At 41.6% G+C, this 24050-nt stretch overlaps 1 protein-coding gene across 1 annotated transcript in view; it reads right to left on the reverse strand.

Moving 5' to 3' along the window:
* Positions 1-22979, reverse strand: part of LOC124712135 — a 50398-nt gene extending 27419 nt beyond the window's left edge. Inside the window, exons 1-2 of the mRNA XM_047242433.1 lie at positions 22832-22979; positions 14151-14221 (exon numbers count right to left, since the gene is read on the reverse strand). Of these exons, the coding sequence (XP_047098389.1) occupies positions 14151-14221; positions 22832-22979 (219 nt within the window). The remainder of the gene's footprint in view (positions 1-14150; positions 14222-22831) is intronic.
* Between the last annotated feature and the right edge of the window lie 1071 nt (positions 22980-24050).

Below are 24050 nucleotides of genomic sequence, written 5' to 3' on the forward strand. Positions count from 1 at the left end.
CATTTGAGAAGGGGAACTTAAGAGTGTTCTTCCTGTAAGAGTTGGCCATTAGAGCTTGTTCGACTGAGAAGCGCGGTGACGACGAAGTAAACAAAACACTCCGCGCGCGCAACGGCGTGGACGGCCGAGCACGGTGCGCACTGCTGCCCTGCCGAACGCAGACTGCCATCTGAGCTACCCAAGCACGACTCACGCCCGGTACTCACAGCTTTACTTCTGCCAGTACCTCGTCTCCTACCTTCCAAACTTTACAGAAGCTCTCCTGCGAACCTTGCAGAACTAGCACTCCTGAAAGAAAGGATATTGCGGAGACATGGCTCACCCACAGCCTGGGGGATGTTTCCAGAATGAAATTTTCACTCTGCAGCGGAGTGTGCGCTGATATGGCAGAAGTAAAGCTGTGAGTACCGGGCGTGAGTCGTGCACCGGTAGCTCCGATGGTAGAGCACTTGCCCGCGAAAGGCAAAGGTGCCGAGTTCGAGTCTCGGTCGGGCACACAGTTTTAATCTGCTAGGAAGTTTGATATCAGCGCACACTTCGCTGCATCGTGAAAATGTCATTCTGGAAACATCCCCCAGGCTGTGGCTAAGCCATGTCTCCGCAGTATCCTTTCTTTCAGGAGTGCTAATTCTGCAAGGTTCGCAGGAGAGCTTCTGTAAAGTTTGGAAGGTAGGAGACGAGATACTGGCAGAAGTAAAGCTGTGAGTACCGGGCGTGAGTCGTGCTTCGGTAACTCAGATGGTTGCCGGCACGGTAGCTCAGCGTGTTCGGTCAGAGGGCTGCGTGCTCTCTGTAATAAAAAAACTGAGTCAAGAAATCAACGATCAACTTGAACGGATGTCTTGGGACGTCCGCCCAGACCAAACGCAACGAACCACATCGAACAAAAAAAAAAAAAAAAAAAAAAAAAAAAAAAAAAAAAAAAAAAAAAAAAAAAAAAAAAAAAAAAAAAAAGGTAGAGCGCTTGCTCGCGAAAGGCAAAGGTCACGAGTTCGAGTCTCGGTTGGGCACTCAGTTTTAATCTGCCAGGAAGTTTCATTCAGTAATTTGTTTCTCAAAGGATTATTTTGCAATTTTATAGAGATAATCAGCTAAATACAAAGAAAACATTTGTTGTATAAACAGACGTATAAATTACATGGTGTTTCAAAAAGAATATACCATTACAAAGTATTATTTTGTCCAAAATGTCGATCGCTACGCCTCGGCTCGGCTACTGGGGAAACGAATACATAGTGTAGTCTATATTAAAAGCCGCTAGATGTCAGTTGTCTTCTGTTTTGCTTGGTAGCCGTCATATGTTTAAAAGGGCTTCTCCGCAGCAGAAATCATTTTGTATCCTCGAGTTTGCGAAGTGCCATTCCGTCATGACAGTGCAAAGAAGTTTCAGGTTGAGGAACCAAATTGATCCTTCGAATAGGTGCACCATTCGCAGATGGTATCGACAGTTTCTAGATACAGGACGTGTATGTAAAGGAAAGAGTCCTGGCCGCCCTCGTGTTCCTGAAGCAAATGTTCCACGAATTCTAACTGCTTTCCATCGTAGTCCTCCAAAACCAACTCGTCGTGCCATTCGGGCTGCAAAACTGGTTGTTTCCGAGGCTGCACGAAGACAATTTTATTTTTCAATAAGACGGGGCACTCCCTCACTGGAGTCGCCAAGTGCGTGAATATTTGAACGAAACTCTTCCGAACCGAGACTGGTCTTCAAGGAACTGGCGACTTAGCTTGTCTCAGCTGGGCTCCACGGTCACCGGATATGACACCCTCTGACTTCTTCCTGTGGGGTTTCGTTAAAGACAACCTGTATGTCCCACCACTCCCACAGAACCTGGAAGAGTTGAAGAACCGGATCCATACTCCCATAACATCAGTGACAAAGGTCATGCTTGCCCGAGTGTGGGAGCTATTTGAGTATCGATGTGATATTGTTCGGTGTCGCTGATGGAGGACATATTGAACGTCTGTAATCTGAACTTGAGAGGTTCAATAATATGTGTGTAAAGTTTCATATTCGTATGTCTTAAAGTTTAATAAATATATGCATTCGAAATACGTATATTCTTTTTGAAATACCCTGTATTAGCAGATTACAGCAACACTAGTGCAGAGCCGTTTTCCAGAAAGTTCCAAGTTCGACTCACCTTTCCTTGCAAATAATAACAGCATTATTTGTCTTAAGATACCGCCGCTGTTATGCTGCAAATGTATGGAATGTAGTTAAACCTACTTACAATTCCCTTACATTTGTAGACAAACAGGGAAGAACTTAAGTTTAACACTTGAAAAAATAACGACACAGTGTTCCTTAAGGCTTTTCAAACTTTTCACTGATGAGACACACACTCGCAGATGACCTTAGGAACACGATGATGCTGCCACGCCTCTATTATAAAATCGTGTCTTAGCCTTTTCTGTTTGAAAAACTGAGTTGTTAATTCAATGATTAAGGAACATTCTCTCCACCATTTTAATACGTACTTTGGAGGAGCGCACAGCATATATATAATACCGTCGCTACGATTGTTCCCCTTTAGGAGAGTGATTGAACTTGAATTCATAATTTCATCTCTGAACGTTTTTTATCTTTGCTTCCCAAAAACTATTCATCCTCTCAGAATGCTCCTTCTTCCGTTCTTCTCACCATTTTTTACTATGCTGGCGCTATGTTCTTTCCTCAAACTTCACACTTGTGGTTTTATTCTGGCACTCAGTGTGGTCTTCGAGATTTTTTATGTTGGTCTACTGTAGATCCCTCTTACCTTCTTTCAGTCATTCTGTGCCGCATTTATTCTTTGTTATAATATTGAAAAGTTTCTTTGCTGTTCTGGAGACTTCCATCCTGTAGATATGTGTACAAAATTTGGGTCGGCGTTTTCTGATTTCGTCTGTTGCTGTGAATGTCTTTATATACAGCTCATTTTGTGGTCTCTTCATCCAAATGCCGTTTTTGTTGTTTCCCCCTCAAATCTTCCTGAGAATTTTTCTTTTCTGCTTTTCTATTTCTCTAATTTTTGAATGACCATCAATCACCATTGTTTCAGCCTCGTAGATTGCTTCTGGAAGAATCACTGTTCTATGGTGCCTTAATTTTGCTTCTGTCGAAATACACTTCTTGATGTAATGCGTTCGTGTTAGCTTGTAGGCCTTCTGGAGTTCGATGATTCTTTGTGCACTGACGATTTGGTTTAATCCTGAGGACTGTATATAGTTCCTCTGAGGTATTTAAAATGGCAGACTTGTGCAATTTTTGTGACTGCTAAATTTTCTCCACGCAGTAATTCGGTTGTCGACTGCCTGATCGCAAGCTGCGTTCCACCAGCGATGTTTCCTGGTGCGAGGGGGTCGTCCTAATTTGATGGCTTCCTGAATTTTCTCTGTCAGTTCCTTACAATCTGTGGATTTTTCCTGATTGATTTGCATGACGATTCTTCCTTTGTTGAGTTTAAGATATTCCGGATATGTTTTGATACTTTTGGGTGGCCTTTTTAGCATTCTGTTGGCTTGGAATTTTGTTTTTATTTGGAGAAGAAGATAATCTGATTCAAAGACACCTTTGCGGGTTCTCACGTTTAGAATTTGTTTTATGTTTTCCTTGCAGACTGCGACATGTTCAATTTGGTATTCACCATGTCTGAGATGGGTGATCTCCATGTGGTTAATTTATGTGCAGGTTTTTGAAATTGGGTATTCATGATTTTAAGTCCGAAGTTTCTGCAGAAGTCGATTACTTTTTCACCGTTCTTGTTGGTACGTTTGTGTTTGGTATGGGGACCAGTGATAACTCAGAATTTTTTTCCTTGCCTATCTGTACGTTAAAATCGCCTAATAAGATTTTCACAGGATGCCTTGGTATTTTATTTGTTGTTTCTTCTAGTGTCTTCCACATGTTGTCCACTGTTTCAGGGTCGAATTTATTGTGGTGATTTGTGGGGGCGTGCACATTGATAAGAGTGTGGCCTTTATTAGCAGATTTTACTGAAAGCAGGGAGACTCTTTCATTGGGAGTCGAACACGGACGTGTGTACGGTGAATCCAGTTCCGAAAAGTGGTAGTTTGTCTCTTACTTTTATGGCAGGTTTTCTCTTGGAGATCCTGTAATTCTCTGTGTTAAAGTATCCTTCATCCATGAAACTTGTCTTTGCAGTGCGCTGGTGAGTTGCATTAATTTGTCTGTTTTAGAGAGGGCGTTCACATTGATTGTGCCAATGAAGTTCTTACATTTCGTTTTGAGAGTGTGAGAAGTCTTTCAGAAGCTCCGATTCTTCTTCTCATGGTGTTCCTGATGCCCCAGAATCCGATGATCAAGTGAATCCAGTCTGTCGACCGGTGCCTGGGCTAGAGACTCTGTAGTCGTCTTTTTCATCATGTCTTGAAGTTGAATTTTTGTTTTTATGGTGATATCTGTTGAGAACACAGGTATACGACTCAATTTTTGAGTAAGAAAAATTTTTAGTACAGCCGCCTCAACTAGAGGAACAGACGCTGATCACTGGCCACCAGATACTGAACAGACACCATTGGGTTTGTATTTTTTGTTGGTTTTTGATCCGCCCTGGGTATTTCATTTCCGTAGTACCACCTATATATAGGAAACTTTCCCTTATCCGCCACCTGGGGAGGCGCTCGATGGGGTACCAACACGTTATGGTTCATGTTAGAGGACAATCTAATACCGCCCAGAGATTTAGAGTTTGAATAATATAATAAGAAATTGTTATGTAAGTTAGTAATGTTATTACTTCTAGTGTAATTACATATATAATATTCTGTACGTTTTATTTGTGTAGCAAAAAATTGTGAGTTAGGAAGAGACAGATGACGAGTGCGTAGTTCACAGTGGGACTTGGATACGTTAACACGACATGACAGGAGCGTGGTGTAATTTTGCGAAAAATTAATTCAGTTTGTGAAAAGAAGAGTAGCTTTAGTATTAGTGGAAAGAGAAGAAGTTTGGAGGATAACGGGGACGGCATCTTGAGACAGATAATGCTGTTATTACTTGCAAGGAAAAAAGAGTCAAACTTGGATGTTTCTGGAAAATGGTTGATGCCTAATGTTGCTGTAATTTGCTAATACTTCAAGAAAAGGGTTTACTTTCGAAGATCGATTAAAAAGGGTAAATTGCAAGTGTCAAAGATATCAAAAAATGAGAAGAATCCCAAGCAATGAGATTTATTTCAAGACCATAGCAGAAATTGCCGGGAAGAAAAAGATATCGAAGAGGGATCGAAAATTACAGAACCAACAGCACTCACCTTAAGAGAGAGCAATTACACCGCGTTTTATTCGTGCAGCAAAGTGAAATATTTTTCGTGATCTTTAACTGATCTGTGATTGTTTTCCAGAGGGTGGTTTCTTAGAGTGGGAGCCAAGCTGCTGATCACTTATTTGAAAAGAGAAGTAATAAACTGATGACTTGCAGTTTAAATACATAGTTAAGTAGTTGTTAGTTGCTGAATGTGAAATCCATGTCTACAATAATGACCCAATACAAACCAGTCGCCATTCTTATGGAAACAGTTTATACTCTTTTCGTGTGGTTCGCTACTGTCCGATGTGTCAGAGAAGCCAAAAACGTGTATATTTCAGTTTCGTCAGTTTGTTAATCAACGAGATCGCCATCTCCATCTTGCTGCAGATCAACGGTCTTCAAGAACAGTGGAGTGCGGACTCCAGAGAACTTCCTTCGGAGCAGCGGTGATTCTAAGTTAGAAAAGTGAATGTATCAATTTCGTTTCACATCACGTACCAACGAAAACTTTCGCCAAAAGATATACGTGGACAAATTGAATGAAGAGTGATAGCATTTCCTAATACAAGTAATTAACAGCGTTATATCGAGTATACATTCCATTAACAGCAATTAGAACTCTCTCTCATTTCTTATGTCATCTGATCTTGCCGTGGTGTTGTGTGTCACGTTTGCCGATAGTGACACAGAGGCCGATTTTCGGGTAGGCGAGTGAGCGAAACAGCACAGACAGCGTAGGTCTGCGGGTTGATGGACTAGCTGTTTGTTCTACAGTCGTACTTCCAAGTTCGTCTGGCTTAGCATCTTCCGCACACGAGGGATGTGTACCGGAAACGGGAGTGGACACATTATGCCTTTGCCGACCAGTTTTGGAGGAGAGCGGTGGGTCGTCGTCATCCACACATCTTCTGGCGGCTGCAAGTTTCTTCACAGTTTGCCAACGCAGAGCGGCTGTGGATGCTCTGTGAACTACTTCTAGTTCGTTTGTTGGGTGCCGAGATCTTGCGGCATTCGTAGAGACTGATCTCGCTCCCCACTGTGAGCATGATGACTGTCACTGGTGTGTTTGCCTTGCTGTATCGATATCGGACTCGGTTCAGCCTCCTGTTGTTGTCGCTGTTCCCTGTTTCTGCGTCTGGCCAGGCGATTTGAGGAGCGTGTCGCTTGAATGAAAACATAATAGCTTCAGTTTGGTAACTGTCATAGAGTTCTGATTTGACTGCTTGTTTCAAATTATCAGGGTTTTGTAAATTTTTATGTTCACCGTGTCATTACTCGTGACGTCCAAAATATTTTTGCCTGGTACGTTGTGTGCTGAATCGCCAAATCGGTCACTTTATATATTTGGAGACCGCAAGGTCGTATGTCTTACGTGAGCAAATCCTGTTGCATGTATTTTGGTTTGTTACAGTTCCAGACCAATTCTATGTTTAAGGCAGGTGATGTTTATCAGCCAACTGTTCGTGTCTTCCTTCCATCTAGGGTTTCCACCCCGCCTACGTTTCTCGGTTTCCGCCTCGTGGTCTGATGTGAAACTGGATTTCGCTCACCCACCGCTTTACAGCCAGGCGTAACGCCTTATCACAACTGTTTTGGCTACGCTGCCAGCGTGTAATCTGATGACTTAAGTTTTTATTTGTTTTACTTAAAAATTACTTCTCTGCTCGTCGGACTATCATCGTAGGTCTGTGCCTTGTGGCGTGTTCCCACTGGTTGCTTAGAAATTTCGGGGCCGTTCGTCCGTACCACATTGCCTTATGCGTCTTGCTTTCATATGACCCAGCTTTAAATGTTTTCCTTTCCTTTTAATGAACTCCCTTTTAGGTAAATCTGAGTTATTTGTTGTGTCTTAGTCAAACTCATTCGAGAGATGTTTATTGCCTGTGTGTTTTGAAAACTACTTTTCCATCATATTATACTTGTAAAATGCTGTTATTTGGGGCATTCTTGAGCTTTGTATTTAAATCTTAAGAACCTTTGAAGATAGGGGGTAGAATCATGATGTTATGCCGATAAAACTGGTGTAGGCCTGCATATTCAAATACATAAATATGTAAACTGGGAGAATACGGTGCTGCGGTCGGCAGTGTCTATATAAAAAGGGTCTAGCGCAGTTGTTACATCGGTTACTGCTGCAACAATGGCAGGTTATCAAGATTTAAGTGAGTTTGAATGTGGTATTACAGTCGACGAAGGAGCGATGGGACACCTCATTTCCGTGGTAGCGATGAAGTGGGAATGTTGCCGTACGACCATTTCACGAGTGTACCGTGAATATAAGGAACCCGGTAAAACATCAAATCTCCGAAATCGCTGCGGCCGGAGAAAGATCCTGCAAGAACGGACCAACGACGACTGAAAGAATCGTTAAACGTGACAGAAGTGAGACCCTTAAGCAAATTGCTGCAGATTTCAATACTGGGCCATCACCGAGTGTCAGCGTGCGAACCGTTCAACGAAACATCATCGATATGGGCTTTCGGAGCCGAAGGTCCACCGGCGTACCTTAGATGACTGCACGACACAAAGATTTACGCCTCGCCTGCGCCCGCCATCACAGACATTGGCATGTTGCTGGCTGGAAACATGTTGCCTGATCGGACGAGTCTCGTTTCAAACTGTATCGAGCGGATGGACGTGTAAAGGCATCCAGCAACCTCATGAATCCTTGGACCCTACATATCAGCAGGGGATTGTTCGAGCTGGTGAGGCTCTGTAATGGTGTGGGACGTGTGCAGTTGGAGTGATTTGGGACTCCTGATACGTCTAGATACGACTCTGACAGGTGACACGTACGTAAGCATCCTGTCTGTCCGACGGACTTGGGCAATTCCAGCAAGACAAAGCTACACCACACACATCCAGAATCGCAGAGTGGCTCCAGCAACACTCTTCCGAGTTTAAACACTTCCGCTGTCCACAAGGCTCCCCAGACATGAACATTATTGAGCTTATCTGGGATGCCTTGCAACGTGCTGTTCAGAAGTGATCTCCACCCTCTCGTATTCTTACGGATTTATGGACAGCCCTGCAGGATTCATGGTGTCAGTTCCCTCCAAGCACTACTCCAGACATTAGTCGAATCCATGCCACGACATGATGCGGCACGTCTTCGTGCTCGCGGGGGCAATACACGATATTAAGCAGGTGTACTAGTTTCGTTGGCTCTTCCGTGTATAAATTTAAGGTGGAGGGGGAGAAAGAAGAGGAAAGAGAAGGAAGTAAGGATATAAGCTGCATTGTGACTTTCTACGGAATCAGCGACGATGAGTGAAAATTGCCGGTGGTGAACTGAACTGGCCCACGGCAATGGAGGGTGAAGCTTTGACAATGCCAGCCACTCGTGCTGGCGAAACGTCAGAAAAATCATTAGATGAACGTCGGCCGAAGAACCCGAGACAGAAGCCAATAGGCAGTTTGTCAACAAGTGGCCACGAAAGCCTTAACTATTTTGTATGAGTGAAAATGTTTGCTCGACTGGGCCTCAGACTCGAGATCTTTTGCTTACTCGGCAGTTGCGTAAACCACTACGCCACCTGGACACAGTGTTTATGGCAATAGCGTGGACTACCTCAGTACGCTCGCCAGGAAACCCACACTCCTACCTATCGCCACCTATCAAATGGTTCAAATGGCTCTGAGCGCTATGAGACTTAACTTCTGAGGTCATCAGTCGCCTAGAACTTAGAACTAATTAAACCTAACTAACCTAAGGACATCACACACATCCATGCCCGAGGCAGGATTCGAACCTGCTACCGTAGCGGTCGCTCGGTTCCAGACTGTAGCGCCTAGAACCGCACGGCCACACCACCTATCCTCTGTTCCTGTCTACGCTAGCTAATTTTAGATTCCCGCTGGATATAGAACTTAAAAAGTGCATCCGCAGTGAAGATTGTGTATTCATTGCCCATCAAGGCGTATCAGTCAGTTACTGCGTGGTGTTTGTTCTTTCGAACATGTCTGAACCATCTATTGACAATAGTATCAACTAGGCCTAAAATCAGAACTAGTGGTGATGGATTAGAAACCTATATTAATCAGAACACAGCGTCGCCTGTATCTGCATCTACATGATTACTCTGCAATTCACTACTAAGTGCCTGGCAGAGAGTTCAGTGAACCACCTTCAAGCTATTTCTCTACCGTTCCACGGTTTCATTGAGCGACCTTCAAGTAATTTCTCAACAGTTCCACTCTCGAAAGCGCACGGGAAAAACGATCACTTAAATCTTTCCGTGCGGGCTCTGATTTTTCTTGTTTTATTATGATAATCCTTCCTCACTACGTAGGTGAGCGCCAACAAAAAATCTTGGTGATTGAAATTTAATGAGAGAATCCTGCTGCAACTAAATACGCCTTTCTTTTAATGATTGCACACAAATTCGACGTATCATGTATGTGGCACTCTCTTCCATATTTCGCCGGCCGCGGTGGCCGTGCGGTTCTGGAGCTGCAGTCCGGAACCGCGAGGCTGCTACGGTCGCAGGTTCGAATCCTGCCTCGGGCATGGGTGTGTGTGATGTCCTTAGGTTAGTTAGGTTTAAGTAGTTCTAAGTTCTAGGGGACTTATGAGCTAAGATGTTGAGTCCCATAGTGCTCAGAGCCATTTGAACCATTTTTGAACAAGTGTAAGAAGGGCAATCCCTTTAGTAGACGTGCTGCATTTTCTCAGTGAACTGGCAACAAATAGTAGACTTTGGTTGCTGTACTCACAACATTATCCAAATTTAGCGGATTTCTTTTGATACTCACGTGGATGACTTCACACTTTTCATTACTTAGAGTCAGTTGACAACTTCACGCCATACAAATATCCTGTCTAAACCATTTTGGAATTTGTTGTGGTCATCTGATGACCTTGTAAGACGATAAATGACATCGTAATCTGCAAAAAGTCTGACAGTGTCACTCGGATTGTGGCCTGAATCGTTTTTGTAGTTCAGGAACAGCTGGGAGACTTAAATACTTCCTTGAGGGACGCCAGATGTTGCTTCTATTTTGCTCCATGACTTCCCGACAATTAGTACGAACTGTGACCTTCCTGACAAGAAATCTGGAATACAGCCGCACAACTGAAACGATAGGCCAATTGATTGTTGGAGAGCACCTTTTCTCAAAGCCTACAACTGAAACTAATGAAAGTACAATAAAAAGCTATATTAGCTAGACAATAACACCAGTTATATTTATTCTTGTAAAACATGGTGAATTATCAATTTTTTCACCTAAGGAATTGAAGCCGTGCACTGTTCCTGAAAAACTTCTAAAGGGCGACAGGTGAAGCAAGCTACATTTTTATACCACCAGTGGAACATTATCTCAACTAGACCTAAAATCGAAACTAATGAAAGTAGCATTATAAGTCTACAGGCTTTTGTGAGGACTCTCTGTGAATGTTACGTCTTCTAGGTTACCTGTTTCGCTATCTACCCAATGCCTACGGCCCATCAATAGACGCTGGAAGAGTTTCGCTCTGTAACCCCATTTCTTCAGAACAAAAGTGGGAAAACATCTTTTTAAAAGTGAACAAAACACCAATAGACAGTGGAAGAGTTTCCAATAGACACTGGAAAAGTTTCACTCAGTAACCCCACTTCTCCAGAACAAAAGTGGGATAATACCTTTTTAAAAGTGAACAAAACACTGGTTTCAGTGTTCTGATAACTGGGAACAGCAGAAGTTTCAAGCACAAGAGGCGAAACGTCAACTGACTAGAAGAAATTCAAAGAATAAAATCATGTTCTCCTACAACCTCGAAGATATTTTTCGAGAAAAGAGCGATGTTATTCAGACAAGACAACTATCCTTTTTATGACATATGGATATTACAGAGGCATATTTATTTGTATTTTAGTTATGCAAATAAACAAGTATAGTAGGCCACTCAGTAAAAAAAACCTTCTAGGTGATATTAATTATGGACATCAGTTCTGAATGGTATGTAAGGTTAATAATCTAAAACCCATTATGTGATGAACTGCTCTGCAAAATCTTATAAATATCTGATTTGTTGGTTCTTGAAGGTCAGCAACATGTTTATTTTTTAGTAAACTACACGTGCAAAAACTCACCACATTACCCAATGATATTTTAACACAAAACTAATTCTTTGATTTACATTTAAGTTCACTCAGCCAAAATATATCTTTTTTTCACATTAAAACTTAAAAATATGTAACAGAATGTTGTTTTGAATAGATGTTAGTAATATTAAAGTACATAATAAACATTTTTTATGTTGTTGTGAACTATCTGTAATGATTAGCATTATTATTAACCTAGAATTTTTATGATCTCTTACAACATTTATATTGTCAATTATCAAATTTATAAATTACACATAAAATTGCTTGTATATACACATATCAAATAATCTTTTTGTACAGATAAATTATCACTGATCTCTCTGACATGTTTTCAGTGGTCGTATTTGAGAAGGGCACATTGTGAACTGATGTGCTGTTGAAGCAGACATTTTTATAGTGAAGATTTTTGTAATTCAAGCTTTTCTGTGTTATGACATTTTCTTTAAAATAAAATATTAAAAGATGGAAACAATCTTGAGAAGAAATTTTTCAACAAATCAATAAATAAAGCTGATGTATAAATCAATCACAATCCAAGATCTATCATCATCAGGCAGGAAACATACTCCTTGAAATACTGTGACCTTGAAAAACATTGGGAAGTTTACAAAGAAGAGACAAAGACAAATAATAATCAAGTTTACAGGTTTTGTGAATTATTATATCACACAATGCTAATTCACCACTGCAGGAAAGATAAATAATGTTGACATCAGTGTATGATCAGTAGAAACAGAAGTGTGTCAAGTAGAATCTAAACTGAACAATGAAATTAGACAAGCTGTATTAATAGTAGGCACATGTGTAGAATAAACTAACAGTGTACAGCCATTGTACAGCAACTTAATGTTTGGCCCCAGCAATGCAATCAGCCAATTATTGTACTTTAAACTGTAAATGCTACTGTTTCTAATGATACTTCGTTAAATTAAAGAGCAAAACTAGTCAATGAAACATACTGAGTAAGTTGCTCTGAAAAACTTAATTTCAGCAGTCGCTGTTGAATGTGTACAGGCAATGCCTGCTCTCACTGATGACATTGTTCAAACAACACTAACTTTTTATTTTCAGTTACATTCATAGAGATGGCAAAGTATAATTAGTTCATATCTGAATACAAAAAGATGTAATGGAAAGAAAGTTTCGAATACAGGACTGTCCATAATAGTAAAAATTGGTCATATTTATTTTCTGATTTTGAGAAATATACATAATGATTAGTATTATCATTATCTATATAGCTTTTTATGATCAGTTTTAATATTTATAACAAAAATTATCAAAATTATAAATTACAAGTAAAATTACCTTTCTTGCACAAACCGATTTCAAACAACAACTTTGTATATGTTTCCCTCTTTATCACGTTTTCAGTAGTCATTGTTGAGAAAGGTACATTCTGAACCAATGTTATGTCAAGGTGGACATCTCTATAGAAAAGTTTTTTATAATTCAAATTTTTTTTGTGTTATGATGTGTTCTTTGAAACAGAGTATTAAAAGATAGAAATATTTACGAGAAATCATTTCCAGGGTTAACCATAGTGAGGATACTTCGTACTGTTGTCTTGAAAGAGGAAACCTACTTCTAAAAACATTGTGCCCATGAAACACATAGATAAAACTGCAAGTATTAGTAACAAACAATCTTACAAATTTTGTGAACTATTGTACCACACAACATTAATTCACCAATTTGTTGTGTTCTCACGATACTAAGAATTAGTTATGCAGACCACACCATTGAACAGTGCTGAATAATGCAAAATCGTCGGTTAGGCTGTGTGATACTTTCCCTTCCATCAGAGTAGTTCCAATTGCATGGCTGCAAACTCTACATTCATGAGAAATATCTCACAGTGGATGGCCATTTTTCTGAGAATATTTTAATTTTTATAATATCAGCTGATTTACTTGATACCAAACGTAATAATGCATTTACTCGTATCGACATTGAGACGATAAATGCCTAATTCTCATTTTCAGTACTCTATGCATACCAACCCATACGGGTGATGTGGTGACGGCATAGTTCGACTTTCATTATTTTGATTATATTAAGGTCGAACCGTCAAGAATTTCATAATTGTATATCAAGGGGGGATTTTTATTCGAAAAAAAGCAACCTTAATACACAAGGTTAATGTGCATAACATGCACCTCAAAATTATTTTGAAAATTTTATATAATTCGACGTAGGCAGTTATTCATTTTAAAATTTTATGCAAACATTGTTCTCCTTCCAAATCCAGCTCAATTGATTTTTTATAAATAGTGCCCTCAAACTATGAGGGATGCATATTAAAATTGTAGTCTGTCAGTTTGTGTTACAGTCAGATCTTAACTGAGAAATAGTATCTATTAATTTATTTTGTTGACTGTGCTGTCTTTAAGTGGAACCTCTTGATAAAGAAGGGAAGTTGTTGAACTCCTGCATGAGTCAGATGTGAGTCTGCAGACTTTTTTTTTAAGTATTTGAATTTTAATAAGAGGTGAGGCACGTTTCATTATGTTGCAAGCGTGATGTTTTAGTTTAGAAAACATACGTCTATCAGACAGTTTGTGTTTACATTAGTGTCATAACGTCTAATAAACGAGTAACTGCACAATCCTGCGGATATTCAGTACTGGATAACGATACTGAGTGAAAAAATATAATTAATAATTTATAGAGGGCTATTGCAATGTGCATGAAAAATCCTGTGCTGGGAAACAGTAAGCGACTTTCAGACTGCTGGCAACAAAATTTATTATGTACTGTTTGTAGACAGAACACTTACTGTCGCCAGTCAGTCCCCAGCCACTAACCAGAGCATTTTGTCCCACGAAGGTTTCGTTGATCTCAGCAAAAGAAGGTAAGGCCACCAGCTTGATGTACTCTAAGAGGATAAAAATTACAGGTTATACACACAATATATTATATCTGGATAATCTGCATGTAAATTCGGTATCTAAGTAAATCTATTTACTGAATCACTACATTTGTAATCTGTGTGTAAGTTTTCTGATATACCTTGCTCAGCAATAGCGTTAGATGATAATACTGCCTTCTGTCGGAACGATGTTAACACCAGCTCTCACGAGACTTTTTTTTGTTAGGTTCCAGAGGACGACGACTTGGCACAAATTGTGCCGTCGCCTTCAATCCTATTTCTGAGCCTCTTCTTCGTCATTGTTGGCTTCACCGGATCATCAGCAACTTATTCATTACCAATCTTAATTTTTAGCGTCAACATCATCATCATATTGTTAGCGTCAAGGCCATTGTCGTCGTCCTCGTCATTGTCATCGTTGTAGTCATCGTCATTGCAATAGTCATCGTCACTCGAATCGCCAACGTTGTAATCGTTACCGCTATTGTCGTTGCCACCGTCATCATCGCTCTGTTCATAGTTATCATCAACTTTGACATCATCGTATCGCCTTCAGAATTAAAGAGTGGATCCAAGTAACACGTGGCGTGACTTTCCAGGTTTTCTTATCCCTGTAGTGCGGGAATTTTGGTTATGCAGGTTTTCACTTAAGCCGGTCCAGAAACATACAAATTACATGGTCACTCCAACGTGTTGCCATAGACACTGCTTCACAGGTAGATGCCGTGTTTCTTGACCTCCGCAAGGCGTTCGATACAGTTCCCCACGGTCGTTTAATGAACAAAGTAAGAGCATATGGACTATCAGACCAATTGTGTAATTGGATTGAAGAGTTCCTAGGTAACAGAACGCAGCATGTCATTCTCAATGGAGAGAAGTCTTCCGAAGTAAGAGTGATTTCAGGTGTGCCGCAGGGGAGTGTCATAGGACCGTTGCTATTCACAATATACATAAATGACCTTGTGGATGACATCGGAAGTCCACTGAGGCTTTTTGCAGATGATGCTGTGGTGTATCGAGAGGTTGTAACAATGGAAAATGTACTGAAATGCAGGAGGATCTGCAGCGAATTGACGCATGGTGCAGGGAATGGCAATTGAATCTCAATGTAGACAAGTGTAATGTGCTGCGAATACATAGAAAGATAGATCCCTTATCATTTAGCTACAAAATAGCAGGTCAGCAACTGGAAGCAGTTAATTCCATAATTTATCTGGGAGTACGCATTAGGAGTGATTTAAAATGGAATGATGATATAAAGTTGATCGTCGGTAAAGCAGATGCCAGACTGAGATTCATTGGAAGAATCCTAAGGAAATGCAATCCGAAAACAAAGGATGTAGGTTATAGTAAGCTTGTTCGTCCACTGCTTGAATACTACTCAGCAGTGTGGAATCCGTACCAGATAGGATTGATAGAAGAGATAGAGAAGATCCAACGGAGAGCAGCGCGCTTCGTTGCAGGATCATTTAGTAATCGCGAAAGCGTTACGGAGATGATAGATAAACTCCAGTGGAAGACTCTGCAGGAGAGACGCTCAGTAGCTCGGTACGGGCTTTTGTTGAAGTTTCGAGAACATACCTTCACCGAAGAGTCAAGCAGTATATTGCTCCCTCCTACGTATATCTCACGAAGAGACCATGAGGATAAAATCAGAGAGATTAGAGCCCACACAGAGGCATACCGACAATCCTTCTTTCCACGAACAATACGAGACTGGAATAGAAGGGAGAACCGATAGAGGTACTCAAGGTACCCTCCGTCACACACCGTCGGGTGGCTTGCGGAGTATGGATGTAGATGCAGATGTAAATGTTCTGTAACCACCTACTTTATCTATTACACACTACGTATTTCATTCTTGTCGTACGTATGTCATCAGTATAAATCTTTCCAGAAACACACGTTAAAAAGCGAAGAAGTACCATTTCACTGGACTTCTATCACGGAACTTCCATTTCCGCTAGTATCAAATTTCACTTGTGTCTAGCAAAGCTGGAGTGTTCATTGTTTAGTAGAATTTATTACTTGTTTTGTTATCTCCGTTATTTTTCTCCTATTTTAGTATTTTTTACATTTATGACAGAATGAAGGAAGGAAGATTAGGATTTTACGTCAGTGAGACAACGTTACAGACACAGTGTCACATAGGGGTAGGCCTATATACGAGAATTGGTACTTTAATAGTATAGTGGCAACTACTTATTTACAACTCATACAAAATAGATGCGTGTTTTAAAGTTTTACTGACCTTCAGAGTAATCACCAGAATTGTGTATAACCCGTTGCCAGCGATGTGGAAGTCGTAGGATACCCTTATCAGTGCCAGTTGTGTTGACAGTTTGAGCTGTGCTGTCTATTGCCCGACGAATTTGCACCAGTTCTGAAGCCAATGCCGTGAAGTGTTCCCTTTAGTTTAGAAATCGAGTTGAACTCACGAGAGCTGAAGTCAGGGCAGTGTAGTAGATGGCATAGCACTTAGCAGCCACATCAGGAAAACAAATCACCGGCCGGAGTGGCCAAGCGGTTCTAGGCGCTTCAGTCTGGAACCGCGCGACCGCTACGGTTGCAGGTTCGAATCCTGCCTCGGGCATGGATGTTTGTGATGTCCTTAGGTTAGTTAGGTTTAAGTAGTTCTAAGTTCTAGGGGACTGATGACCTCAGATGTTAAGTCCCATAGTGCTCAGAGCCATTTGAACCATTTGAAAACAAATCAGTAACAGCTTGCATCCACACACTGTCCTGTAAAATGATGTACAGATCCTGCAGAAAGTGTCACCAATTCTTTCCTTATGCTGTTCATTTTTGGAACACAACTTACGACCAGCTTAGAGGCAGAAGTGATGACACTTTCTGCAGGACCTGACCATCATTTCGCAGGACAATGCTGGAGCTTGTACATTGCAGGCTGTTACTGATCTGTTTGTTTGTTTGACTGATGGGGCTGCTAACTGCTGTACCACCTAATGCACTGCCCTGACTTATGCCCTCGAGGGTTCAACTCGATTTCTAAACTGAAGAGAACACTTCACGGCATCAGCTTCAGAACGGCTACAAATTCGTCGGGCAATAGACCGCGCCGCTCGAACTGTCCGCACACCTGGCACTGCTAAGAGTATCCTACGACTTCCACATCGCTGGCAACGGGTTATACACAATGCTGGTGACTACTTTCAAGGTCAGTAAAACTTTGAAAAGCGTATCTATTTCGTACGAGCTGTAAATAAGTAGTTGCCACTATTAAAGTTCCAACCTTCGTATGATGTTGTCTCATGGCGAGGGTATGACCTCCTGGCACTATATACAAGTTCTTTATCTTAGCAAATCATTACTGTCATAGATATTCTTTCGCCCTGAATTTTAATCGCACTCTCGAACCTTTCGTTTATTTCCGCCATTGAAATTTCTGTGTATACATTGAACAATTGGTAAATAACTGCATCACTGTCTTAGTCACTGCTTAATGCGGCCATTTCATTCTTGGTCTTACATTACTATTGTTCCTCCTTGGTTATTACACGTATTGTATACGGCGTGTAATTTAAATGACAAAGTTGGCGGATGGCAGGAAATTTAAAGGTCCCAGATGGTGATGGAGGTAAATTATAAAAAATGTTAGGTGTACTGGCAAGAAAATTTTTATAACCTGCAATCCCACACTGCCTGTTGATCTGGATTTCATCTTTAAACCTTTCCTAATAACTGATTTCTTCCAGCGCAAAACAACATTTTTCCATTCTTAAAATAGGACGTGCGGCACATAATCTCTTAAACACTTCCCCCATCCTCTGGGTATGTTCCATCATTTGCCTCGAAACCACAGTTACGTCATTGGTTCATAATGCGTCATAAAATTCCCACAAGGAACGAACCACTTGTGTATCGGAAACCGTATCGCATACCTCTGAATTTACTTGACTTCATTAACCAACATTACGGAAACCCTTGACAGCTTAGGGCAGTACAAGTACTTCTCCAAGATAGTTATATCAAGTTCCACAAACTGTGTGTAAAACTCAATATAATATAAGTTTGAGAACAATAAGTTACCGAGAATCGTAGGATATCCAACAAGAGAGAGATAGAGAAAGAGAGAGAGAGAGAGAGAGTATTTGTGGTGTTGAGGAGGTCAACGGCTCTTTTGTGAGAACACTAGAAATGTATGTGGCTAAAATGTGGAAAATTCAAAAAAAGAAATGGGAAGCAGTCTGAGATAAAATCGCGCTACTCTCCTCCAGTCTCACCCATGACCCGAAAAATCACATTAGCTCGCACCATGTAAGATAAAGTTAAAAATGGTGAGATGTTCTAAAAGTGTCAATTAAAACACAAATAAGAGAGGAGAAAAACTAAAATTTATTGCAGGAGTATGTGGTCGATTGATCACTTACAAAAGACACGGGTGAGTCAGTCACCCTGAAAACGCGTTAAAGCTGTCCCCCAAAAATTTTATGGGACAAGCCGGACACTGAACAAAACTTAAAAATGTGTTCCACGTTCGTGTCATCGTCATTTAAAATATAGGGCAAATTGGGTGACTGCTCTCCTGTTATTTGAATACAAAATACAGGTTACTAAAATGTGGTGCAACGTGATCTGTACGCCACGAGGACCATGTATTGGAGGATCTTCTGGACGGAGCAAGAAGCAATAAGTCAGAGGGCTGTAACCTATGCGAAGACGAGTGAGAATTGCTTCATTCCGTCTGCGTGGCTGAAAGGGGCTACGCCAAGGCCGACGTGTGGCCTTTAGCAAACGCAGTTTGTTGTCTATCACTTTCAGCTATTCCTCTTCCCAACGGCACATTACTCCGTAACTCACCAACGTAACGATAGCATGCAGGGGCACCACACACTGGACCAACTGAGGGTCACGCCTAGCCTGCTTGGTTGCTACATCTGCCATTTCGTTCCTCTTAGACCCCCTGGCGTGCTTCAGAAAGACATCTCCTTCCTCAGCCTTTGTAAGTGGAGAAGAGCATCCTGGCTGTCCTGGACTAATTTATCTGCTCGGAACATGTGTGATGATGAGGAGGTCCCATACTCCGAGGAGCGTAGGGAACGACGCCGGAGACTCGCACTGCCGTACTAGGCAAGGTCCTAGTGAAATTGGTTTGCCATTGCCTTCCGCCGACCGTAATGAGGATGAATGATGATGATGCAGACGACACAACACCCAGTCATCTCGAGGCAGGAAAAATCCCTGACCCCGCCGGGAATCGAACCCGGGAGCCCGTGTCTGGGAAGCGAGAACGCTACCGCAAGACCACGTGCTGAGGACGAAAATGAGTTGAAGAGACAGAAAAGGACTCAGGAAGTCGTAACAAACGAGGAATTTAGCAGGCACATAATATCTCATTTGCTCTGTCGCCCTCTAGATCTATTATAATTCGACATCGATAACAATGAAGTCTGAAGGCAACCAAGTCTTGAGGATCCGGTCAGGGAAAACGACAGAGCAAGCATCGGAATCCCCTTGATTAAACCCATCCACGAATACAGCCACGTAGCTGTGATGCCAATTCCGAAGACTGCAAAGGGCCGACAAGTGTGACAATTATCACACAATCAGCTTAACAGCTCATACATTCAAGTTGTCGACAAGAATAATACAGACAAGAATTGAAAAGGAAATTGAGGATGTGTTAGAAGACGATTAGTTTGGCTTCAGGAAAGGTAAAGGCAACAGAAAGCGAATACCGACGTTGCGGTTGATAATGGAAGCAGGACCAGAGAAAAATCTAGATACGTTCTTACGCTTTGTCGATTTGGAAAAATCGTTCAACAATGTAGAATAGTGCAAGACGTACGAAATTCTGAGAAAAATAGATAGGGGTAATAGGGAACGACGGTTAATACGCAACATATACAGGAGCCAAGAGGGACCAATAATAATGGAACACCAACAAAGAAATGCTAGGATGAAAATGAGTGTAACACAGGGATGTTGCCCGTTACCCCTACTGTTCAATCATGGATCGAGGAAACAAATGGCGGAAATAAAAGAAAAGTTGAAGAGTGGGATGAAAATTCAAGGTGAAAGGATATCAATGATAAAATTCGCTGACGACATTGATATCCTCAGTGAATGTGAAGAAGAAATACAGGATCTGGTAAACGGAGTAAATAGTCTAATGAGTGCAGAATATGGACTGAGAGTAAATCTAAGAAAGATGAAAGTATTGAAAAGCATCAGAAATGAGAACAATGAGAAAACTGATATCAGTACTGGTGATCACGATGCACATGAAGTTACTTAATTCTGCTACCAAGGCAGCAAAACATCCCATGACGTACGGAACAAGGAGGACATTAAAAGCATACTGGAGAAAACGGCATTCCTGGCCAAGAGAAGTCTACTAGTATCAAACAGGCCTTAACGTGGGTATGAAATTTCTGAAAACCTACGTTTGGAGCAAAGCATGTATGGTGGTTAAACTTTTACAGTGGGAAAACCGGAATAGAAGAGAATCGAAGCATTTGAGTTGCGGTGCTACAGAAGAATGTTGAAAATAAGATAGACCGATGAAATAATGAATGCGGATGTTCTCTGAATAATAAACGAGGAAAGGATTATATGGAAAACACTGACAAGAAGAGGTGACAGGATGACAGGACATCTGTTAAGACACCATGGAAATAATTTGCGTGGTACTAGAAGGAGCTGAAGAGGATAAAAACTGTAGAGGAAAACGTAAATCTAAATACATCCAGCAAATAATTGAGGATCTAGGTTTTAAGTGATTTTCGGATATGAAGAGGTTGGTAGAGGAGAGGAATAAGTGGCAAACGCATCAAACCAAAGACTGATGACTCACAAGAAAACAAAAAAAATTGTGACGTTCGTTTGAAATGTCGGAAAATGTCATATTAAAAACACAACGAAGAGTGCAAACACTCCTGTGCTGCACTAAATCGAAAATTATTCTGGATCTGTGCAGTAACCAGGACGCAGTAAGTTACAACCACGGATTTGGGCCTGTGCTTGCCACATAGGGGCTCAAGGTTTACGAGAATTCCAAACTTCCTCGTTGCTAGAAGACGACTGGAGAAAAGGCGCTGCAACAGGATGGTGCGCTGCTGAACTCGGAGGATCTTATATGGTTGGCGCACCACGAGGAGTTGCCGCCGGGTGGTAAGAGGCGATGTGCCAACGTCAGCACAGAGACTGGGTATGGGGCTGGTCGTGTAAGAATCGATGGCCATCCCGATCCCAAGACAGATAGCATCGGTACTCTTCGGGTACGAATATCTCTCTGATCCGTATACCGCGCACCCGCAGTCCAGCTGAGATCTCACGGAAGTTCTGTAAAACTGAAACATACACGCCCTGTCTGGTCCCCAAGACCTGTAGCTAAGACTAAGGTATTCAGCGTCTTCTGGGCCCTCGGCTTCAGATGTTTTTCGTGTGGTAACCACGACGGTTTGGAATGAAAAATGAGGCCCATCAACATCACAGGGTCCTTAAAAAGTAGAATGATGTCCTTAATATGCAAGTCAGGTACATTAAAAATACGACGAAAACGATAAAGAATGAACACACACACACACACACACACACACACACACACACATATATATATATAAAATGTAAAACCTGTTTTGAAGCCCTCTCCTCCAACCTCTTCACTTGAATTCGCAACTGACGCTTCGCTACTGCGATGCTGGTTGAGCAACAGAAAACTGCAAAATTGTCCACAAACAAGGAGCATTGTTCGGGTGTCCTTTGCATAGACGTGATACTGTTGATGGCTGTGATAGAGTGGGTAACACTTAAAACACTGCCCTGTGGGACACCATTCTCCTGTTCAAAATATGTGACTGCACATCACCATTTAGGTAAGAAAATGAGCGCTTAGGTAAGAAGGCCCGAATGAAGATTCGCTATTGGCTACTGGTGTAGCTGCCCTAGAATGCTGCGTATCCAAGTAGTGTCATATGCTTTACCGATTTCAAAGAATACACCAATACAATACTGTTTACGTAGGGACGCCTATTAGATAGCTGCCTCTAACAGGGTCAGGTTGTCGAAAGTAGCTCGTCATCTCGTGAATCCACGCTGATAGTGGTTAAGAAGCTGCCTGGTCTCTGACGTCCAGACAAGATGATGGTTAACCAGACGCATGAAGTTCTTTTCTACAAAGAACGTTAAGACGACGCTCTACTACCTGCTGGGACATATTTGGTCCTTTTGGGCTTGAGGAAAGGTATACAATTGCCTCCCGCCACGATTTAGGAAAATAACCTGTCTGGTATATGAAATTAAAGCACTTAAGAGAACATAACTGGACACCGTTTTCAAGCTCCATAGCACGCTGTATCGAATTTGGTCGTGACGATCCTCAGTATCAGCAGCGTCAAAAAGTGCTGAATCCAGCTCCCACATAAAGAACTAGGGCATAGGACTCCGAATCGTTGGATCTGAACGGTGAACCCCGGGCAGTCGACAACGCTTTCCCAGACTTCCATCACGAGACTACCCTCAATCACTTCGTCGTCTGTCACAACACCTACACTCGTCTCTCTCCCTCTTCCCCTCCCCCCCCCCCTCTCTCTCACTGTCTCTGTCTCTCTCCTCAACGAACCAAGGGTGCTACATTATTTTTGCGCTACTCACCGCTCAGAGGGGCTTTCCCGGGCAGGAAGATAACAGCCACGTCGTTATCGACGTCGCCCGTCGAGTTGTACTGCGGGTGCCTCTTGGCCGAACTGCTGACTGCAGTCCATGCACTGGACTCGGACTCTACCATATGGATGCCTCCCATGCGTAGGTCGAAGCTTTTGAACCTGCCGCAGTAAATTTCTGACTTGCAGGTTCGAAGCGGGAACTAGCGACAATACTTATTCTTATTTATGGTTTTGTACTAGAGACATTAGGCTCGATTCACACTGTGGGCAACGTCACGTCAACGTCAACGCGGGTCACATGACGTCAAAATATTCGTCCAATGCTTTCAAATAGCGAGGTTCACACGGTGGGCAACGTCACGTCAACGTAAGTTTACCTGCCGACCGGTATACTTCAAAAGAATAGTTTGACGTTGACGTCGGGGTCACGTGGTTGGCGAACTTCTTACGATTGGCTGTTATTTTTCTGTCCGTTCTGCGGCTGCTCGCATGGCACGAGTTTGATTCTGCTATCAGTGTTCTTCACATCGAAAATATCTACTAGTTTTTAGTTATAAAATGTTTTTATATAAACATGAACGACGAGAAGTTAATCAAACTTGTTCGCCAAAATGTGGAGTTCCATGACATGAGCTGCAAAAAATACAGCGACACTTTGTTTGAAGAAGAAATATGGAAGAAAATTGGATTGGTTATCGCTCGCCCAGGTAAATGACTGTATGAATATAAATGACTGTAAGAATATTGTAGGCCTACTGCAGATTATATTTATTTTGTATGTAATGTATTTAGATGTATAACATCGCACCTGCATCTATTCATGTATGTATGTACTCACGATTAGGAGGTGAAAACGCTTAGCATAGGTTAGAGCCTTCCTGCTTTCCAATTTCACAATTATTCGCGAGTCGTGAAAGTTTATTTCGACCACGTTTATATGTAATACTTATCATTCCGAAGCAAATATGACTATTCTACGTCACATAGTCATTTTGGCTAGTAGTTTGCTTATGTATAGTATTTATTTACATACTTTCTGATACTGAGTCTCACTCAACGTTTCGTATGGATACAGCTTATTTAAGTTCAACAGCAGTGGTTCATGGTGTGGGTTCCTGTAGTCATGTCCTAGTTCATGAACCACGGGCAACGTATGAGTGGCCAAGTAAGTGGTCCCGACAGTCGGGATACCAGTTACTTTGGAATAA

This window comes from Schistocerca piceifrons, chromosome 8 (genome assembly GCF_021461385.2).
Source record: "Schistocerca piceifrons isolate TAMUIC-IGC-003096 chromosome 8, iqSchPice1.1, whole genome shotgun sequence".
Lineage (NCBI taxonomy): Eukaryota > Metazoa > Arthropoda > Insecta > Orthoptera > Acrididae > Schistocerca > Schistocerca piceifrons.